The following is a 20,314-nucleotide window of genomic DNA, read 5'->3' on the forward strand; positions in this document are numbered from 1 at the left end:
GCAACTTACCCTTGGGGGAGCGTAGATCACAGAGCCACAAACCTGGCTGAACAACTTCTGCTGCAGGGAGATGGTTAACTCTTGGTCCCAGCCACCAAGGGGCTTTGTGCACCCCAGGGTCCTGTGGAGACAGGCAGGTTTCTCAGAGGCACTCTCTTCTGATGCTATAAAGTGTGATTCAGAGTGATGACAGTACTGTAACAGCAAATACATCCTATCAAATTTCTTTGTTATTTCTTTGTAATTGAAAGAGCTTCTAATTCAAAATAACAAGAGTGTGAACTGTTTTCTCTTTCCTCTTTTTGCTCAGAAATCGAAGCAAAGGAAGCGTGTGACTGGTTACGTGCAGCTGGATTTCCCCAATATGCTCAGTTCTATGAGGGTAAGTTGCTCTTTCTCCTCTTTGTGCGGTTCTGAAAGTGCACTGGGCCCTCGCCAGGAGAGCTTGCAGTCAGCCAACTGCACATTTGACTGAGTTATGGCCATGGCTGGATGCTTCACAAAGCCTCAGCTGCTGGAGTCATACCAGTGCATGAAGAAAAGTAAGATTCTTACCCTTGTAACCATGGGAAGTTTAAAAAAAAAGGGGGGGGGGACATAGCTTGTATAAACCCCAAAGGTTAAAACAAATTACTACAAAATATCTAAAAACATGAGTTTATTTTCTGAAACATGCCTGAAATAAAGACAGTAGAAACTATTGAAAATTTCAATCATGCTGAAAGTAAGACTGAAAACTCTGCAGAGTTACCAAAAGTGAATAATCTGAGTTGCACTTCACATTTGCGAAGTAAGAAAAGCTGACAAGAAAAGTTCAGTGCTACCTCAGTGCAAATGGTGGTGTCCCCTTCCTAGGTGCTAAGTTCGTGCCCAGGGAAGCAGTGTCCCCGAAGGCAGGGCTTGGTTGCACTGCTGCTGTGTTCCATAGTAGTTTGGGGACTGGAGCTGAGTTTTTCCTGCTCTTCCCAGCTCAGTGCTGAGAGGGAAACTGTGGCTGAGCCTCGTTTTTCCCAAAGGGCATGTTCTCCCTGCCAGAGACACCCAGCTCAGGCCACTTGGGCTTATTAGCCAAAAGGCAGCTCTGCCAAACACCTCTGGACACCTTCCAGGGTCAGCATGAGTCTGGAGGCAGCACAGATCCACTCATGGAACGAGGCCCAAGGAGCCTCATGGGTCAGAGCCAAGTCTGCAGGGAATCAGCTCGGACACCACCCCTCCCCTCGTGTGGGGCTGAGGATGGCAGGGAGGGGGATGCTGAGGACACCCCCGTGGCCAGCTGAGCTCCATCAGGGCCCAGGTCATGTTGGGCTGCTCAGGTGCCTGGGGACAGGAGCACCATTCAGAGATGCTCAGGTGGCTCCACAGGAGGCAGGCAGGCTCTGTTAAATCCAGCAAGGAACTAAGACTAATAAGCCTGCCAGACCAAAACTGACACAAATATGAATCTAGCACAGTCCCTGGGTAGCCAGCAGTATTCTGTGTCTGCCTTGTATTCAGAGTATGTCACATAGTGACTCCTCCAGAGAAAGGAACACCTGCTGCCTGCTTAACTCAAAAGGATGTTCTCTCCAAAAAACAACCTGTGCTGGGCTCCAACAGTTCCCATGCAGTCAATATGTGCTCTAGACAGACTATGTCTCCAAAAACAAGGTGCTTTTCACAGGCATCTATTATGTCAGTGTGAGCAGTAGTGTCTGAAAATGCTGGCTGAAGTTCCTGTGTCCCAGTGTCCTGCTGAGGTACCTAAGCATGGCAGAGCAGTCTGGAGAGCAGCCACAACACTGGAACCCATCCCACTGTTACAGAGCTGTGTCACTTTTCATTGCAAATGTCAGCTTCCAGCATACTATTCTGGCTTTTTAGCTAATATTGGGGATTATAATTCAGTTTGAGGGGGTTTTTTGTCTGTTATTTGAGTAACCCTCTGTCTGAAATCATTGTTATTTGGATCTGTTTTAAAAACAAAAGGCACAGAACATTTCTGGGGCTTTGGCAAAGTCTGTCTAGCAAATAACTCATTAAGCCACTGTAATGAGAAGGGAAAACCTTCATGTAAAATAAGTGTGGTGGTAATTCCCTGATCTCATCCATTGTGCAAGGTGCTAAAATGAACAGCTAACAGTTAAGTATTTTTAAGGCAAAAATGAAATACTTCTGCTGTCACTGTAATGCAGTGGACATTCAGCTATACCTTTAACAGAAAAAAAACCAGAATGGTGTAAGAAAGAGTCACAGATACAGCTGGAAGGGAGCCAGAGCTGAGTGAAATTGGTCATACTAGATTTCAGTGAGCAAGCACATGCAAAGCAATTTAGATGTAGATAACATATTTTCACTTGAGTAGCAAGTGGTCATCTTAATAATGTGTCTCCTTTTACAGACTCCCAGTTTCCCATTGACATTGCTGCAGTAAAGAAAGATCATGATTTTCTTGACAAGGACCTTGTAGAACCTCTTTGCAGGTAAATAACACTCCAAGTTTCTTTTCTGATAATTTAAAAGCATGAGATGATTTTTGACTGTTGGCATAGCAGCAGTTGAGATGTGTGCTTGTCCAGGTGCATTAAGTGATGAGATCTATGATGCCAGCATCCTGAGTTAATTTCTCTTACAGAAGATGCTTCAGTAGGAGACCCACTACATCACAGAAAGCATCACATAATTTGAGAAGACCCAAATCCAATGGATTTGAAACAGATGCTTTTTAAGAATTAACAGTAGTGCAAGCACACCCTGAATAAATAAGAGTCACATTTGAGTCTCACACTAATAACTCTTATGTCTAAGTCCAGCAAAAAACATGAAACTTCATTGCAGAAAATTCAGCAAGCCCTTTTCTCTGGCAGCAGGCACAGTTTTCATGCTGCTGTGATTCCCTTGGTACTCTTATTTGGCACCAGTGGCAGAAGTGGGACCAGACCCCCCAGTAGTACAGATGCTACAACTGATCAGTGCTTTGGCCCTCCCAGCTGTCCTGTGTTTGCTGTTTATCTTGCTTTTGGTACTCTGTGATGAATATACCATACTGCATTGCTCAAGTCCTGTCCCTCAGGACTCAAGACACAGCAATTCTGTGGCAGTTTTGCAAAACCACATTGCAGAGACATTTTTCCCCTCTTCTTTCCCCTGTGCTCAGCTCAGGCTGGTTCTGCTCCTCTCCTCTTCAAGTCAGGACAAAGGAGCATCTGGCCCTTAACCAAGCAGGCTTCATTGCATGTTATGGAAACTTTCACAACACCAACATCAAGATAATTGGACAAGACTCTATTTCCCCTTCTGCAACTGTGGCCAAAGTAGCAGAGATGGCTTTAGGAGATGCTGTTCCACATCATACTGTACATTGTAAGGATTAATGAGTTTGTGGTGGAAGAATGCAGAAAAGGTTTCTGAGAATCACCATAAATAGGGGGGACAGAGACTTCATCTAGTCCACCTCTCCATCCCAGACTATGCCCCCCTTCTTGCCAGATCCAGGTAGTTTCTGGACATAGCTGTCAGATTGCTTTTCCAAAATTCCCCTGCTGCAAGTTGCTTCTCATGCTGTCTATTATGGCTACGGGGAACAGAATATTCTCTGTCTCCATGTAATAGCCTTTGTGTCTGAAGGTAAATCAGTAGGAAATACTTGGATTCTCCGGTGATCTCTCTCACAGATGCCTGAGAACAGAATTAATTGCAGACTTGATCCACTGCTGTTCTCTGCTGCTTGCTGAGAGAGATTGCTGTGGGGGAGATACCTTCTTCCCCATACATTTGTACATCCCCCTGCTTCAGTCTGGCATGATGGAAGACATGCTTTGCTGCAGTTTGGGAACTGGAAAGTGATAGAGATAGGAGACTGAGATCTCTTCCCCTCTGCCCTTTACCACAAAATTGAAGGACCATTAAAAATGCAAGAAAGATGTCTGTTCCTGCCCCTTTCTTGTGAGAAAAAACAGTGAGATATAGTCATTCCATAGCTCTGTGGTGCTCCTTAATCATTCTTCTCTGAAGTAATTTGCAATGGTGTTGCTGCAGTCATGGTCACCAGGCATCCAACACCTACACAGCTAAAAATGGGAACAGCTTATCTCTTGCTCTTCCAGCCTCTCTGTAGACTCACAGATACACCTACAGTTACTATGTTAATATATTTATGAGGATTTTTTTCAAGCTGAGAAGTTAGAGACTTGGTTGGGTTGGGGGTTTTTCTCTTTTATTAAAACCTGAGGGTTTGGAAAATTAACTAGCAGTTAGATAGATGCACTCATGGAAAAAAAAAATACTTTACATTAGCCTAAACCAAGGGACAATGATGAGACCTATAGAAAAAAGCATAGACACAGATATTTCCATACTTTAAAGATAAATGGGTTTATTACTCTCTAACTACTTCTTCTGTAATTATTTTATTGAGAAGACAAAACTTGTTTATTTGACTTTTTGTTGGGAGCTTTTAAACAGCTTAGATCTTAAGAAGGAATAGCTCCTCATAATATTAGAAATACAAGTATTATGTACAGGTTATGTTTTCGGATTGCAGACATTTAATTGGATGTAACTCAGCAGTTTCAAACCTTTTGCTGAAAGTGAGCCGTAAAAAGCCATCGTACCAAATGCCAAGATTCATCAGAAACAGTCAATAGTGTCCACTGCTGTCCCCAGTTCCAGCTTTGCTACTCTATGAGCTATCAAACCAGCATCTTCCAAGTTTTCCAGTGCATTGGAAATCCTCACAGCTCAGCTGACCACTGTGGGCAGTTCCTCTGCCCTTCCTTTGCTCTGTGATGGTGTTACTGCAAGGTGCACGCCAGTGTACCACGTGAGAGCTGCAGACTGTGGTGCACTTTGAGGAAAGAGAAAGTTGAAAAAGGCTGGTTATTATCTCTGTGTGCAGATTCCCAGGTTGGCAGTCAAACTTCCATTCTTCTAACATTCAAAGCTGCCCTTAAAGCTATGCGTGACCAAGCCATCACACTGACTAATAGTGCATTCAGCACATAGTGCTGAACAAAATGGGCTTCTCATTGCTTTTTGGAAGATAATTTTAAAGCTGAAATGCCAGCATGGATAATCAGTTTGAGCAGTTTTAGCTCTGAATAGTAATAGCACAAACACTGAATTTCTCTGCTCTTGTGAGTTGAAATCAGACTCTCAATCTCATTTTATAATCAGTTTTCTTATGGCGTTGAAGTATACCAGACAATGTGAGGCATAAATGAGGAAGAACCTATTTTAAGACAGCTGGTAGTATTTTTGTCAGAAAGTCTAAGACTCCCTGTTGTAAAAGATTCCAGTGACCTTTTTGAGATATTCTAACATTCCTGCTGTTTACAATATAATTTGAAAATCTGGCCGAGTAAAAACCAAATTTGAGGCCTTTGGGTTAGAGGTGTATCAATCAAGAGATTCCTCTCAGATTTTATTGAGTAATGAACAATAGAGAATTGCCAGGCAGTCTGCAGGCAAACGCTGTCATCCTGCCAAAACAATAATTGAGCATGAAAATTTTATAGCTGTGTCGCATCCAAAATAGCAGCAACCAACTCTGCTCTGGGAACTCTTGTGGCTGCTGTGATAAGAGGGTGAGAAGGAGAAGCCAAGCCATGTTGTACTTTTTGTATTCACATAAATACAGTGACTAAGAACATGAAGAACAAGTATATCACAATCTGATACATAGTTCGCTAAATCAAGCTCTTAAAATTTGAGCTGTGCCAAGCAGTCTTTTTTCCCTTAGCATTTTATTTTTCCATAGCTGTTGTCTCTTAGATAGATTATAAACAGAGGGAAGGTTGCTGTATGGGATGGGACATGCTCCCACCAGAGTTCTGAAATGATGGATGTGCAGTCAGTACCACCTGCTGGGTTACCTTGCTCTAGGTGCTGGGGGGGGATAAGCCTGACTCTCCCCATGCAGGACAGAAAGCCCTGCTCTGGAGGCAGCAGGATTGCTCCCCTTGACTTCCAGGAGAGATTGCTCATCTCATGTGAGCCTGGAGCCTACAAGGTGACTCCGTCAGTGGCAGCCATGATAAAAAGGTGATAGGACTGGAAAACAGAATATTCTCTTTATGCACAAAACCGGTAGAGCAGGGACATGCCAGTGCCAGCCTTGCACACCAGCCCTAATGGTGCTGGGAGGACTCTTATTCAGTGTTAAGACCTCAGCAAAGCCCAGCATTAAGTGCTTGATGTCCTCTTCCCAAAGCTGACAGCACCAGAAGAAGCCAGGCATGGACATGTGTACTCAGCACCTAAACTTGGCTAGGAATAACAATAAAACAAATAAATACTGTTGTGGTTCCCTCAGAGGGGCATTTACAGAACAACAGAGTGTGTTTTCCTGGACAAAATCCATAAGAGAGGGCATTTGTGGATCTGCTGATGCAGTAGACACTGTACTGTCCATGCTTGTCCTCCCCATGATGCATCTCCTGTGGCCCTGGCTGCATTCCAAAGCACCTGCTTGAAAACAGCTGCAGAACAGGTCCAGAGATCCACCTGGAACTCAAACTCACTTCAGAGCTGTCTCCCTATCACTTGGATTGCTCCCTCTTACTTGGATTTCTCCTAAAGCAGGACAACAGGTCCCCTGCAAGGTTTTCCAGCTGAGCCTGCATAGCTACAAGCTTGTATTTATTTGTAAACACTGCTCAGTGCTGTAAAGAATGCAAAAAACTGGAGATTTCCTGCTTCTGAAAAACTTCTATCATAGGAGTTAACAATTACAGCACTGGGGTTGGGATTCAGAGCCCTAAGGACTTGTGTCTGTGGCCGTCTTAAATCTCCTCACAGAGCCCAGACTTCTCCATGTGTTGGCTGGACAGAGGTACCTGCAGCAGCTGAAGGCCAGGCTTGATACTCCAGGGGATCTAAAATAGCACCAGAAACATCTGTTTGGGTACCTGAATATCACTGCTGGCTTTTTAAGAATTATTTCAAAGTCTTAAGCCATCTTTGATGCTCTGGAGAAAATAAAATTAACATCACTGAAATGCTGTAATACATGTTTTCCAGTCTTTCCCTGAACAATGCAGAAATTTACAGATACTTTCAAATGCATCCTAGATTATTTGAGTTTTATATAGCCATCTCTCTTGTGTTTATTTAATGTGTTTTTCCCTGCCTTTTCTCAATTCCAGACTTTGTGTTTTGTTAACATTACAAACAGCATTCTTTTCCCATGTTTTTTAAGCAGTGGCATAAAAGTGCAGTGCTCCTCTCACTTCAGCTGGAACATTGGTGACAGCCTTTGTAGCCAGAAACTTCTGGGGGTTTTTTATTTTCAAATAACTTGCTGAGGAGTTGACTGTCAGTCATCTGACAACTTTAAACTGATGAAAAAAATTTTCTGCCACCACTGGCACATCAACAAGGCGAAAGAAGCTGAAAAAGACTGATTTTGATTTGAGCTGTTAGTACCAGACAAACTCACAAATATGATCATTAGTTCTGTAATTTCCCTGGCAAATCTTTCCACAGCCCTGGAAGAGCCCCAGAAAACATAATAATGTTTTGCAGAGGGGTGAATTTAAAACCTGGGGTTGAAGTCCCTGGCGCCCAGTAAAAAGTAGTTTTGGTTTTGGTGGAGCTAGTGTGGAAATGGAGCTAGACTTTTCCCTTTAGCACAGGCCAGCTGACAAAGAGGTGCAGGAACTCCAATATTAGCCAATATTCAGCACTAAGAGGAAGCTGTCCCCAAGACAGAAAGCTGGGCTGGAGTCCTTTGAAAATGTGCCTCTGCATACTTGAAATTGATATCGATACACACATTTAAACATTTTGCGCTCAAATGAAGCACTGAACATTATTCAGCCCCAGGGCCCCAAGAAAATGCCACTTTGTGTTGAGAAATTCTGTGTTTGGGCAAAAGAGGAGTTTTGCAATAATAGATGTAATCCCAGAAGAAGATTTGTGGGCAGAAGGTTGCAGATATAGCTACACAGCCACAAACCCTGGAATTTATTTCAACATTGCTATCATGCATGCAGGGTGTGCTTGTGCATACATTAAACCCAAATTAATACCACAAGCACAGGACTTTTCTGATGCGGCATAACAGATTTATTGGCTTCAAATATTCCAAGGGAGGAATATTTGATCTACAAATGAGCAGGTGATATTTTCAGAGGGAATTTTTTTTAAAGGAAGATGCACATTTGGTGGGTCAGTTCTTTGTTAGTGGTAGCAATCTGAAAGGTATTCTAATATTAGAAGTTCTGCAGAGGAATATGGTAATGCCATAATCTTCTTATGTTATGTGAGAGATTATATTATTGATCTGATAGTTTTTTCATGTGTCCTTGTAACTTATCGCATGCATTTCAAATGTTAAGTTCTGGAAATTAGAGGCCTCTCACTGCAACCCAAAAGCAACAGAGACAGGTCTTCCTATAAAGACACGGGAGATGCAAGCAGCCAACAGAGGAGTGCTGTGGGCATGTGGCTCTCACTCTGCCTCCCTTTATTTTGAAATTCAGTCCTAGATGTGGAAAATTTTCAAAGTTGAACATATTTAACTTTCAGCCTCTGCTTTTAGAATTTGGATGGTTTCATAAATCAGGATCTTTGAGTATAAATAAAACCAAATCAATTATCATTACCACAGGAGGTTCTCTATTGAAAGAGCATGTTTACTTGTCCTCTGGCTGTCCTTGCACAAAGACACACACACACACACACACACACACACACAGAGAGAGATTGTCATTTCAACTCACTGTCATCACAGGGTAGCCTTGGATTTAAGGAGCAGAAGCCTTACAGAGACTCTGGTAACATCAATATGAACATGGTCAAAAATAGCTAAATATATTTATTTTAAAATGTTTGATTTTTACATGTTGGGTGTGTTAACCTGTGTGTAAGATCCACAGATAGGAGAAAAGAAACTTTTGGCTTTGGAGAAACTTTTAAGTAGCAGCTAGAAGTTCTTTATGTCAACTTTTTTAAAGAAGTACCAACTGTCAGAAGTGAGGAACTGCAGCTGATTTTTTGTTTGGTCTTTCACTAGTGCTTTGAAATTCCCATTTTAGACCAATTACGTTACAGCCATTTTTGATGCCTTTGCATAAGGCAACTCGCCTCCTTCTCTTGTCATTTGCCCAGCTATCACAGGTGTTTGTTTAGAGTTGTTTCCTGTGCTAAGTGTGGAAATGTCTATGAATTTAAAAAGCAATCAATCAAACCTGGCTGTCAAGTAAAGTGAAACTAAGGGTCCCCTTTCATGTAGTGGTCATGTAGCTGGAATAGGTGACCACTATCCTTTCTGAAGCTGTTATATGTGGTTGGCGCCCTACAGTAAGATAAGAGAGCATGTTTTGAACTTGCAAAAAATCATGCCCTTTAGTCAGAGGCTGCTAATCTTTTGAATTTGCTTTGCCCTGTAGACGACTGAACACACTGAACAAGTGCGCCTCAATGAAACTCGATGTGAACTTCCAAAGAAAAAAGGTAAGGGAACTTCATCAAATATACCCTGGCTTTTGTGATAAGACCATCCCAATCTAGCCTTTAATCTAGTAAAATGCTCTTAAAAGTAAGTTAAGTTTATTTTACTTTGACCATGCATGTCAGCATTATCTGGAGGCATAAATAATGTGAATTGCTGAATCTTGAAATCATGAATAGAATAGAAAATGTGAGTAAATACTACGTGTGTTAGAAGGGCTCACACAGTACTTAAACTTTACATGTGTGCAATTAAAGTTAGTGGATGAAAAGACAGGAAAGCTTCATTAGACTGGCTTGTTTGTCAATGCCATGTGAGTACACAGTGGAAAATCCTGCTCAGAAAAAATGGAAGCTGCTCAGATGAAAACAACAGCTTTTCTTTGTTTCTTGTACTGACTTCTTCCCAGTTAAGAATATGAAAATAAACTCTGTCATCCTTACAAGCTCCTGTGTAACATGGGAATTATCTGAGCATAAAGGGCTTCAGTGAGGGCTGCAGAAACAGCCTGTTGATTTTGAGTTTTGTAACATGCCCAGCATTAACTGTTGAACGTTTGGTTTTCTGGTCACAAATTCCCCAAAGTCCTTGAGTGTTGTTCAATGCTAGCTGTCAACTCTGAAAAATCTTGGTTCCTGTTTTTCCTTCCTAGAGTGTTTTTCTAGTGCTCTTTAAAAACTGAATCCAAGAGCTGAATTTTTGATGTCTTTGCAAATTCAGTCTCATCATACTCTATTCAGTGTTTGAGGGAACATGAACAGAGGATGGTTTTAATGTCCAGATATCCCACTTTGGCACATATCTGCTTATTCCTTTGTGTACTAGCCTCTTAAGCTTCTATTTTGTCCATTCCCTAGAGCTGCAGGGACTTCACTGTGTATGGTTTTGGGGTGTTTTTGTCTTGGGTTTTATGTTGTGTTAAAAAGGGAGGATTTTTTTTTTGTTATGTTTGTTTTTCATTAATTTTTTGCTGCCACTCCTCCCTGTTCTGAATGGACTGAAGTCCTCAGCTGCTCTCCTTGCAGATGACCACTAATTTGTGGTGGAAGAGACATGGCACTTCTTTGTACTCTATCAAGGGTACAGAAGCTAGTTGAGTCCATACCTGCACAAGGCCACAGAGAAGCTGAGCACAGAAAAATGTAGACAAAGAGGAGTTGGAGGAGATTTTAGTCCACAGATACAGAGCAACTGAAAGTAGAAGAGAATGTGGGTGAGAGAAGAGGAGGGAGAGCCTGCTGACAGGAGGAAATGTAAATGCAAGTGTAAAAGCCAGAATCTGGGTCTGAAATTGATCACCAAACTAAATAAATCTTTGGCTGTAGATAATGAAATGCAAAGTCAGCCAGCTTCAGCATAACAGGTATGCACAGGACTAGCAGAGCTGCTTGAGTGATTCACCAAAATATGGCCAAGCAAGCTGCCAGGCAAGGTTCCTGTGAAAGACAGCTCAGCAGGAGCGTTCCCTACTGCCCACTCTCCCACCCAGACCATTCCCACTGTGGGCTGCTGTCTTCCCTTGGCTTCATCAAGATGCAAACAGAAATGCTCATGTATGTGTTGCAAATATGTCTGTAAGCAATTTGGACAGACAGAGATTAGCCTTTGGATTAACTGCCTTCTGCAGCTGTCGATTTATGAGAATTCCTGCCCCCAGCTGGAAAAATGTGGCAGAATTCCACCGCGAATAAATCCACTACTTGCCTTTTGTTAGCATGCCTCTGTATTTCAGGCAAGTACACCCTCAGTCAAAAAGCTGCACTATTTTAAATCAGCTGTGACAAATCTGTGAATCAAAACCTCTTTCTCTTTGGCAAATGTTACCAATCACTCCTCAAGAAACTTGTCCCTTCTCATCTTCCCAAACATAATGGTATTAACTGGACTTTTGAATATGCTCCAAAGCAGTGCACTTGATTTCACCCCAGGTCAGTAGAATATACAGTCACTGCTCCAAAATGTCTGCTCTGCCTGTGTCAGATGAATCATTGCTTTCAGACCTTCTCTTGATCTGCTGTACCCCTAGCTGGTGACACGTGGGTGGGCTAAGTGCTCTCAACATTTTTTTTGGGAAGTTTTGTTTGTCAGGACACTCAGATATCTGACAAGAACAGTGGGTCATTCAGGATGTTTGTGGCTTCCAGAATTTCTATTGATTTCATCAAAAGAAAAGCACAGTATGTCATAGGACTCACAGTGCAGCTGAATTTGTAGTGAGTCACCATGGCAGTATCTCAGAATCCAGATATTTCATTTCATATTTGCCTGATTTTGCTTCTGATGAAACACAAGCATGTTTCTTTATCAATTAAAAGGAACCCAAAACTAAGCCTTTATTTAATTGAGCTGCAAATTTTGACGCTGAAAAGCCTCTAAGTATTTTCTAAGTGATTCTTGGGCAGAATGTAATCCTGTCTTTTCTGCGGTTAGAGGAAAAACTTGTTTACTACCAATATCCATTTCTGTTCATCTCTGCTTTGTAAAAAAAAATCCTCAAATAAACCAAACAAAAACACAAAAAAAGCCCCACAAAATAAAAACTCCACAAATTTTTGATATTTACCACTGAATTTATTTTTATTTCTGTCTTCTGCTCTATGCTTTCTTCTTGGTGTTTTTTGCAATGTCTCTAACACTTTGGCTACTTTAATCAATTCCAGCTTGTAGAAAACACAGGCTAAATCCTGTCAGCTCATACAGTAATGTCAGTGCAGCTACAGGGATTTGTGTCAGCCAAGAATCTTCTTTAAGGTCCCTTTGGCATATTGCAATGTAGAACAAATTTTAAAAATATGTTTATTCTGCTGGCTGGTGCCACCAACGCTTCAGCAGTGGTATGCTTTGTAGATATAATTACCACTGCTAAATATTTAAAAGTACGTACCCTTGTGGTTTTTAAAATATCCACTTTGTGGCACTACTAAGACCACAATAAATGGATTTTTAAGTTCCTGAGGCTATGCAGTCCTTTGGTCCATATATGCATACAGCAAGCTGTGGAGTTAAAACAAAGGTAGAACTGTCTGATGTGCAATTTCTTTCCTGCAGACAAAATGGCCAAAGCAGTATTTGCCTTTTCTAGCCCCTTCCCTCATATTTCACTAGATGCTCAATTTTTCTCTTTAACAAGCCACAGAATGAGGATCTCCATTCATTCCTGTAAACTCACAGGAACACTGCACACCTCAATGTTAACAAAAGAAAGAGGAATGCCTAAACCCAAAATTTCACAGCTACATTTTATTTTATGGTTTGGACACAATCTAAAACATCTGGCTGACTTGGAGTGATAAACTGGCAAAAGTTTATGGCTTCAGTGAGACCTGGCACGCTACTGATCCCAATCTCTAGCTTTTGAGGTTTCATGTTATTTAAGGTTTTGGGTGCTCTTGTAAAGTTTGGTCTACATTTTTCAATTAGACAGGCCAGCAAAGATCTAGTCAAAGATTGGAGATAACTTTACCATCAAAACTTCATATAAAAATACTTCTAATAATAGACTTTTAAAATGAGAATTTTTCCAGTCCCAAAATAGTCTTTCTGGTTTAGCACCTCATTTTAGTCTGACAGCCTGTCATATTTTACTGCCTTCATACTGCTTCCAAGAATGTGAAGAGCTGTTTGAATGTCATGTAGGTGAAGTTAGTTTGTTCTGCTTTAAAACAAATGCACAAGAATAATGCAGTATAAGTCCAGTTCAAAGTCAGGAAAAGGGTACTCATTAGCAACCATGGCCTTCATGCTGAAGATGTATCTTTTTTGTTTGAGCAAACGGATGAGAAGAATGTCATAGGGTGAGGTTTTTTATGTAAATTTTTTTTCAAGGCACACGTTTTCTGCATTGCAGAGTAGCTCCTGGAGCTACCTAAACATAATGAGACCAGAAAGGGTGTGAGGTGCTGCTGCCTTGGAAGAGGTTGAAGGAAGGCAGAGACAGTGGGGCATGCTGCAGGTCATCAAGTTTGGGGTGCCTCTACTGATGACAGCAGTGAAGACAGTGGTTGCCCACTGTAGGAAAGCTCACCTCAGCTGCAGATGCTGCCCCATCCCAGCCTGAGCCTGGCTGCTCCTCCTGCCCACACCCCCATGGCTGCCTTCTCTGCTTTCCTTTGCCTGCACTCAGACACACCCTAAGCAATACTGCCAAATATTTTTATTGCTTTTTAAGCATCATTATTATTTATCTGTTGTTATAGTCCTGAAACATAAATCTTGTTAGATGCATCTGGCTCATGAAGTTTATAGATGTGTATTTAGTTTTCACTGCAAACTGCATGCAGCACCAGATATTTGCTGTCTTGGATTTTTAAATAGCTCACACTGCTGTAGTACCCAGCCACTTCCCTGTCTTTACCATGTGTATCTTAACACCATCCCTGCAAATAGGATTCTTTTACTTTGGCCTTTCAAAAGGTTTTTTTTCTAAACAGTCACTGTGAGCATCAGCCCTACAGAACTCAGTGCACAGGCAGTCCATGGAAGCCAAGAGGTATCAGTGGGACTCCTAACACGGAGAAGGCTTTTATTTCTTTCTTTTTAAGATATTTGCAGTCTTTACAATTGAATGAAAGAGGGTGTTATGAAAGGACTGATGACCAGCCTTCCATAAACTTGGCTCAGAGAGACTTTGTTGCCTGTTGCTCACCTAGAGCAGCCCAATCTCATTAATTCAAATATCAAGTTAAAGCACACAATTTTAACACGTGCCACTTGCTTTTTTTCCAGAGTGAAGATTCAGATGAAGAAGATCTCTGTGCTATCAGTAATAAATGGACTTTCCAAAGAACCAGCAAACGATGGTCTCGGGTGGACGACATTGACGCTCTGCTTCACCGGTCCGACAGACATGGCTCTTCTGGGGACATTAAAATGAAAAACACGACAAGCAGTGAGAGCGTCCTTACAGATCTGAGCGAGCCTGAGCTCTCATCGATTCACAGCGAGAGCAGTGGGGGCAGTGACAGCAGGAGCCAGTCTGGCACCACCAGCGCTGCCAGGGAGGCCTGTGACTGCTCTGCCCACCACGATGTGGAGAGCACCCTGCTGCAGGACTCCGCTGCAATAAACACCGCCCCGTCCCCCAGGGACGGCCTGAAGAATGAAAATCCAACACGAGCCAGAGCGAAAACCTTTCTAAAACGCATGGAGACGCTGAAAGCAAAAGCTGTGCATGGAAAGCTAAAAGGCTCAGGAAGAACAGGTCCTTTAGAGATCAGTGGACCAGTTCTCCAGTTTGAGCCAAAATCCTTGAAAGACATGCACTGTGTGCAGATAGTCAATGGCAATCTTCAGAATTTGGGGCAAGATTCAGTCAAAAGAGGGCTTCCCTCTTCTGCCAAATCCAGCAGTGACAGCAGCCAGTCCGAAAACAGCAGCAGTGGGGTGAGCACGCTGTGTTTGAAGGAACGCAAGTGCCATGAAGCAAACAAGAGAGGTGGGATGTACCTGGAGGACCTGGATGTTCTGGCAGGAACAGCCTTACGGCAAGTGGTGGACCAAAACCGCAAAAATGAATTTCATTCCCAAGAGAACTTGGTTGTGCACATTCCCAAGGATCACAAACCAGGGACCTTCCCAAAGGCACTCTCCATCGAAAGCCTCTCACCTACAGACAACAGTAACAGTGTAAACTGGAGGACAGGCAGCATCTCTTTGGGAAAGCAGAACTGCTCTACTCCAAAGGAATCTGGCCTGATGGCTTGCTGTCCTAAAGAGAGCAGAATTAGTATTTATGACAATGTGCCAGGTTCCCACTTGTATGCTAGCACTGGGGACCTCCTGGACATAGAGAAGGATGTCCTTTTTCCTCAGTTAGATGACATTTTGCAACATGTCAATGGACTGCAGGAGGTGGTAGATGGCTGGTCAAAGAAGGTGTTGCCAGGTCTGCCGGTTGGTGACGTGTCAGTCAGGGAATCCCCACCATTGCCTTTCCAGTCGCCCACACAGATCACTCTTGATTTTGAAGGAAACTCTGTGTCTGATGGCCGGACCACCCCGAGCGACATGGACAGAGATGGAACATCCCTGAATGAATCTGAAGCCACTGGTGTTAGGGACAGGAGGGACTCTGGGGTGGGAGCATCACTCACAAGGCCAAGCAGGTAAGTAGCGAAATTTTGTATACAAATCCATAGACTGTGAAATACAATGTAATGAAGCAGAGGTTCTCAGCTTGGGAGTCAGAAGGCCCAGGGTACCATTACAGTGGTGTTCATCCTGTATGGAGATGGGGACTTCCCAGGGAAAGGTGGGATTTTCAGGGAAAGCACATCCTGCTGTGGATATTTTTACATGGAATCAATGCAGAATTCGTTTAATAGAGCAAACTAAGGCATTTTTTTATCCCTTGATCCATTGATTACATATACCCTGTATATGTTGTAGGATGCATTTTTAATTTGGCTTCCAAGTTATGCACCCAGGTCTTTATGAATCTGTAGTTTTATGCACATTTTAATGAACTGATCTGCTTTAAAAATGTGCCCCTTTGTGCTCAAAGAGAACCTCCCTACTCTGCCCCAGCCCCTTACATGGGTGGGATGAAATGATGGCGAATGACTGACTTCTTAATAATGTGAAAAGTGGAATTTTGTTGATAGTTTACAGACATGTTTTAAGTCAGAGTGATGAGCTCCTGTTGAGCCAAGTACCAATGCTCCTGGGCAAAAGCTTTTGTGGGTCTAAACTGTTGCATGCTGGGTGGCTTTGAAAGTGCCAAAGCAGAGAGAACATATCTAGTATTTTCTGACACTGGTATTTCTGATAATACTGGTATCTTCTGATCTGCTGTCAGTCTTGTTGCACCCTCACAGAGGACTCTGCCATGCCATGGTTTGCTGATGCCTGTGCCTGCTCACCACCACCACAAAAGTGAAAGTGGACTGGAGGAAACTATTGAGTAAATGAGCAGTGACAAAGCTTTTAGGATTTGAGTCAGAACTTATATTTAGTGAAATATGAAAATAAGATTAGGGTTTTTTTTCTGATGAATCCAGTATACAGAGAAAGTGCATTGGAGTAAAAAGATGTGAATGGTTCAATAGCTTGGTGGTTTTGGCTCCAGCTAAGGAGACACAGGGTTTAATCCTTTTTCAAAAAAGTCCTTCAGCATTTAATAACAGAACTGTTTGGAGAACCTCATCTCCAAATACCTCAGTGGTCAGGTCAGTCCCCTGGGAGATGAGGGGCTAGGCATCAAACACCAGCTCTGAGTCAGGCAAAGAACATTTGTCTCTGAATCTCCCACATCCTGTTGGAAGTGCGTGGGCTGAAGACCATAGCAGGCAGCACTGCTTCCCCAAGTATATGGACAGGACCCACACCTGCTTGAGATTCTAATGTTAAAACAACAAAACTTGGGCATTTATGAAATTAAAAGAGATTTGACTAAATTGTTGTATTTATCTCCAAGGTAAATTTTCTTTCTTTTCACACCACAAGCCATCACTTATGTGTGTGTTTATGTATGTTTTATACATTGCCCAGCCCTATCTCACAGTACACCATCTTTTCTGCCCAGCCAAAGCAGTTCTCTGATTTTTCTATTGTTTCTTTTGCTAAAGGCAGTTACGATGGCAGAGTTTCCAAATCTCTCATCGCCTGAGCCGCTCCATTGCATCACTTCACATCAGCAACCAGTCAGCAGCCCAGCTGAATCTACTGCAAAAATTCTCTCTGCTTCGACTCACTGCCATCATGGAAAAGTACTCCATGTCAAACAAACATGGCTGGACCTGGTGAGTACCACTGCTAACTGGAAGGAGACTTTTTAGAAGAAAATAGCTTCTCCTAATTCTGTTACTCTGTTGGTAAATAAATGGAATTAGAAGGAACCATTGACTTCAAGTGTGGTATTTGAAACTGTCCCTTTTAATCCATTGCTGCCTCGTGGCTCGTTGGCAGAGTGAGAAATAGATCCTGGAAATCTGGCTTCATTCCTGTGCTCTAACAGAGAGACAACCCTGGCCTTTTGAACAATGCTACAGTTCCAGAAAAATAAACAGGAATAGGAGAGAGTGACTATAAAGTAGGAAAAGTTTACAGTAAGTCCTATCCAGTATTCATTTGGTGGTTCGAAAAGAAACAGCTGCTGCTTCATGTGTTTGATATTGCTTTGTTTGTGCTTTAAAAGAAGGGTTAGAATAGTTATGGGGCTTTTCTCTAGAAATCAAAGATGCAGGCTTTGGCCTAGGCCTGGACCTGTATTAGAGGGAGCTGGCAGCCCTGGCAGCTGTGACAGCTACCTGGTCACTCAGGCAGTGGAGGGAAGCACACATGGATGTGAATGCTCACTCTGTGGCTCCTTCTCTACAGAAACCTGCGTGTTTCATGGTACACAATCCCTGGTGGGCCCCACAGATTGAGGTACACCAGAAATGGAAATGGGCATGGATAAGAGTTTGAAAGTATCTGAGAAATAATCAAAACGATGACAGAATCTTTCCCTAATACACTGAGGCACCCAGTCCAGATACAGTATGACTTGATATTTATATTGTGATTTTCATGCTGAAAGGACCTCCCCAAAATCCAGCTAAATTCATCATGTGAGCTATGTTAAGACAAGTTTTCCCTTAGAAATGGAAAAACAGATACAATTGATACATGTGAGATTCACATCACTGACATCAGTCATTAAGAAAAGTTAAAAGAGTAATCTGTTATAAATCTAATCTGAGAAACTCAGGTTGGCTGCTTGTGGTCAGAGGAAAGAGACAGGTGACCCCAAAGCAGCCCATTATATCGAAGGGTGAGGGTTTGGGTCACCTTCCAGAGGTGTCTCTATCTAGAGTGGGTATAGAAGAAGCCCAGACAGCTGACTCTTTCTAAATCTCTGTAAAATAACTAAAAATCAGTAAAATTAATCTCCATTTCACTGCTCTCCTTTGGAGTACTCCCTGTGGCTAGCTGGCATCTGCACTGAAATGAATCTCACCTTACCCAACTTCAATTAAGCAGACTAGAATACAACAAATTCTAGGTGCTACTGTTACTACAAGATTTCCATCCTGAAAGATATTTCTTCAGTTTTTATAATCAGTATCTAAGGATTTTTAAGAGAGGCACTTTAAATAGCTGTAGAGTTACGCACTGTACTTCTTCAGTAGGTAATTTAAAATGAGTTTTTACTTCTTCCCACACAGATGACACAACCCTTAGTCACATTCAGGTCATATTCATCTTTTTTTTTTAATTCCATGGCAGTCATGACTCCCAAAAAGGGAATCCAGTTGGTTCTTGTTTTCATCTCAATTTTTTGAAGAAAGCAAGCTCACCAGCTTTCACTTAAGTTACTCAACTAGAATAAATCATATAACACAAGGGAGGAATCTGACACATAGGGATTTCCCACCATCATTTCTTATTGTAAAATTTTAGTCAATAGAAATACTAAATCATGTAACTGGTAGAAGATCAAAGATCATCAGCATGTTAGTACCTCCTTTTCCCTCAGATACCCTCTCCACTCAGGTTTGCTCTGCCATTCTTGTGAGTCCCTAAAAGATGCTTTAAATCTTATTGGCTTCAGCTGGATGACACCTGCATAGTAAGAGGTTCTTGTTAAAGCTGATTGTTATGCTATACCTTAGAGGCCATCCACTTATAGACATTAAGAAATTAATAAATTATGCAAATTTTCAAGTGTCTGTGTATTGTGCATTAAACATTATTTCACCATCTTTATTTAAAAAGGCTCCGCTTACCAATTTCTGTCAGTAGTGTTATTCAGAAGGTGTGTAAATACCCTGATTTTTTCATGCAGCCTGTTCGTGGTTATTTTCAGGTCTGTGCCAAAGTTCATGAAGAGGATGAAAGTCCCTGACTACAAGGACAAGAACGTCTTTGGTGTGCCCCTGATAGTTCACGTCCAGAGAACGGGGCAGCCTCTTCCCCAGAGCATACAGCAAGCCCTGCGCTACCTACAGAGCAACTGTCTAGACCAGGTAGGAGCTTTACTCCATGGACGTGTTCTTTTTTTCTGAAAAGCCACTTTAGGCAAGCAACAGTCAGCATTTTTGTGCCAGGATTATTGGAAGATTATTATCTCTCATGTTGGGCCTCAATCTCCTCTGGTGATTTGATAGTTGGTGCCAAAACGAAAAGTTTTCCATTGTGAGATTTGTATCCAGTTAATCTATTGAAATTTTGTAGCTGTAACAGTCCTGCTGATTTGTATACCACAGTCTACTTCAAAGAACATTCTGAGATCTTCATGTATATTGAACGAAACCTGGAAAGGGATCAGGACTCCCCACTTCTACACAAATCTGTACTGCTTATGCTTGACTGTTGCCATTGAGGGTTAACTGCATTCACAATTTCACAAGATATGGTACGAAAGGTTTTATTTACTTAGCAAAGACAGAAAAGTCCAAGAATAGAGAGCAAACTCAGCAAAATATTCCAAGTATTCTGTTGACAGAGTCAGATATATCCAGATAGTTAGGTCAGCAGGGGTTCAATGCCAAAGCCATTATGGTATGTTGCCTTTTATAGTGTTCTTAGCTACAACAAGCCAGCTGGGAGACCCTCATGCTCAAACTATTTCAGATTTTTTTTATTCCCTTTAGCTACAGAGGGACATACTAATCATATTTTTACTGTTCTTCCCCTAAGGATGAGGATGTATATTTTTATGAACATAGGACTGGGAGAAACCCCCTGGCTGTTTATGTTCAGTCCTCTACTGTTACTGACCTCATGTGATATGACCTCTTTCATAACTGCCTTTAGATATTTGTAGGTTCAAAAGGAGCAACCAGCACTTTGCTCTGCAGACTTTGCTGCTTTCTGAGCACATGAAAAGGGTGGAATTAGTCTGTTTTGAATCTTCACATTTTCTAATCACCATTCTGTTTGCTGTTCAGGATTTCTGTT

At 42.0% G+C, this 20,314-nt stretch overlaps 1 protein-coding gene across 3 annotated transcripts in view; it reads left to right on the forward strand.

Annotated features, from left to right (window-relative positions):
* The window catches only part of STARD13 (StAR related lipid transfer domain containing 13), a 140,953-nt gene that overhangs the window by 103,538 nt on the left and 17,101 nt on the right, over positions 1 to 20,314 (forward strand). For all 3 annotated transcript variants that reach the window (XM_058044650.1, XM_058044649.1, XM_058044657.1), the window contains exons 2-7: positions 311 to 382; positions 2,381 to 2,462; positions 9,372 to 9,435; positions 14,159 to 15,537; positions 16,999 to 17,172; positions 19,221 to 19,380. In XM_058044650.1, the coding sequence (XP_057900633.1) occupies positions 311 to 382; positions 2,381 to 2,462; positions 9,372 to 9,435; positions 14,159 to 15,537; positions 16,999 to 17,172; positions 19,221 to 19,380 (1,931 nt within the window). The remainder of the gene's footprint in view (positions 1 to 310; positions 383 to 2,380; positions 2,463 to 9,371; positions 9,436 to 14,158; positions 15,538 to 16,998; positions 17,173 to 19,220; positions 19,381 to 20,314) is intronic.

Source organism: Melospiza georgiana, chromosome 2, assembly GCF_028018845.1.
Source record: "Melospiza georgiana isolate bMelGeo1 chromosome 2, bMelGeo1.pri, whole genome shotgun sequence".
Taxonomy (NCBI): Eukaryota; Metazoa; Chordata; class Aves; order Passeriformes; family Passerellidae; genus Melospiza; species Melospiza georgiana.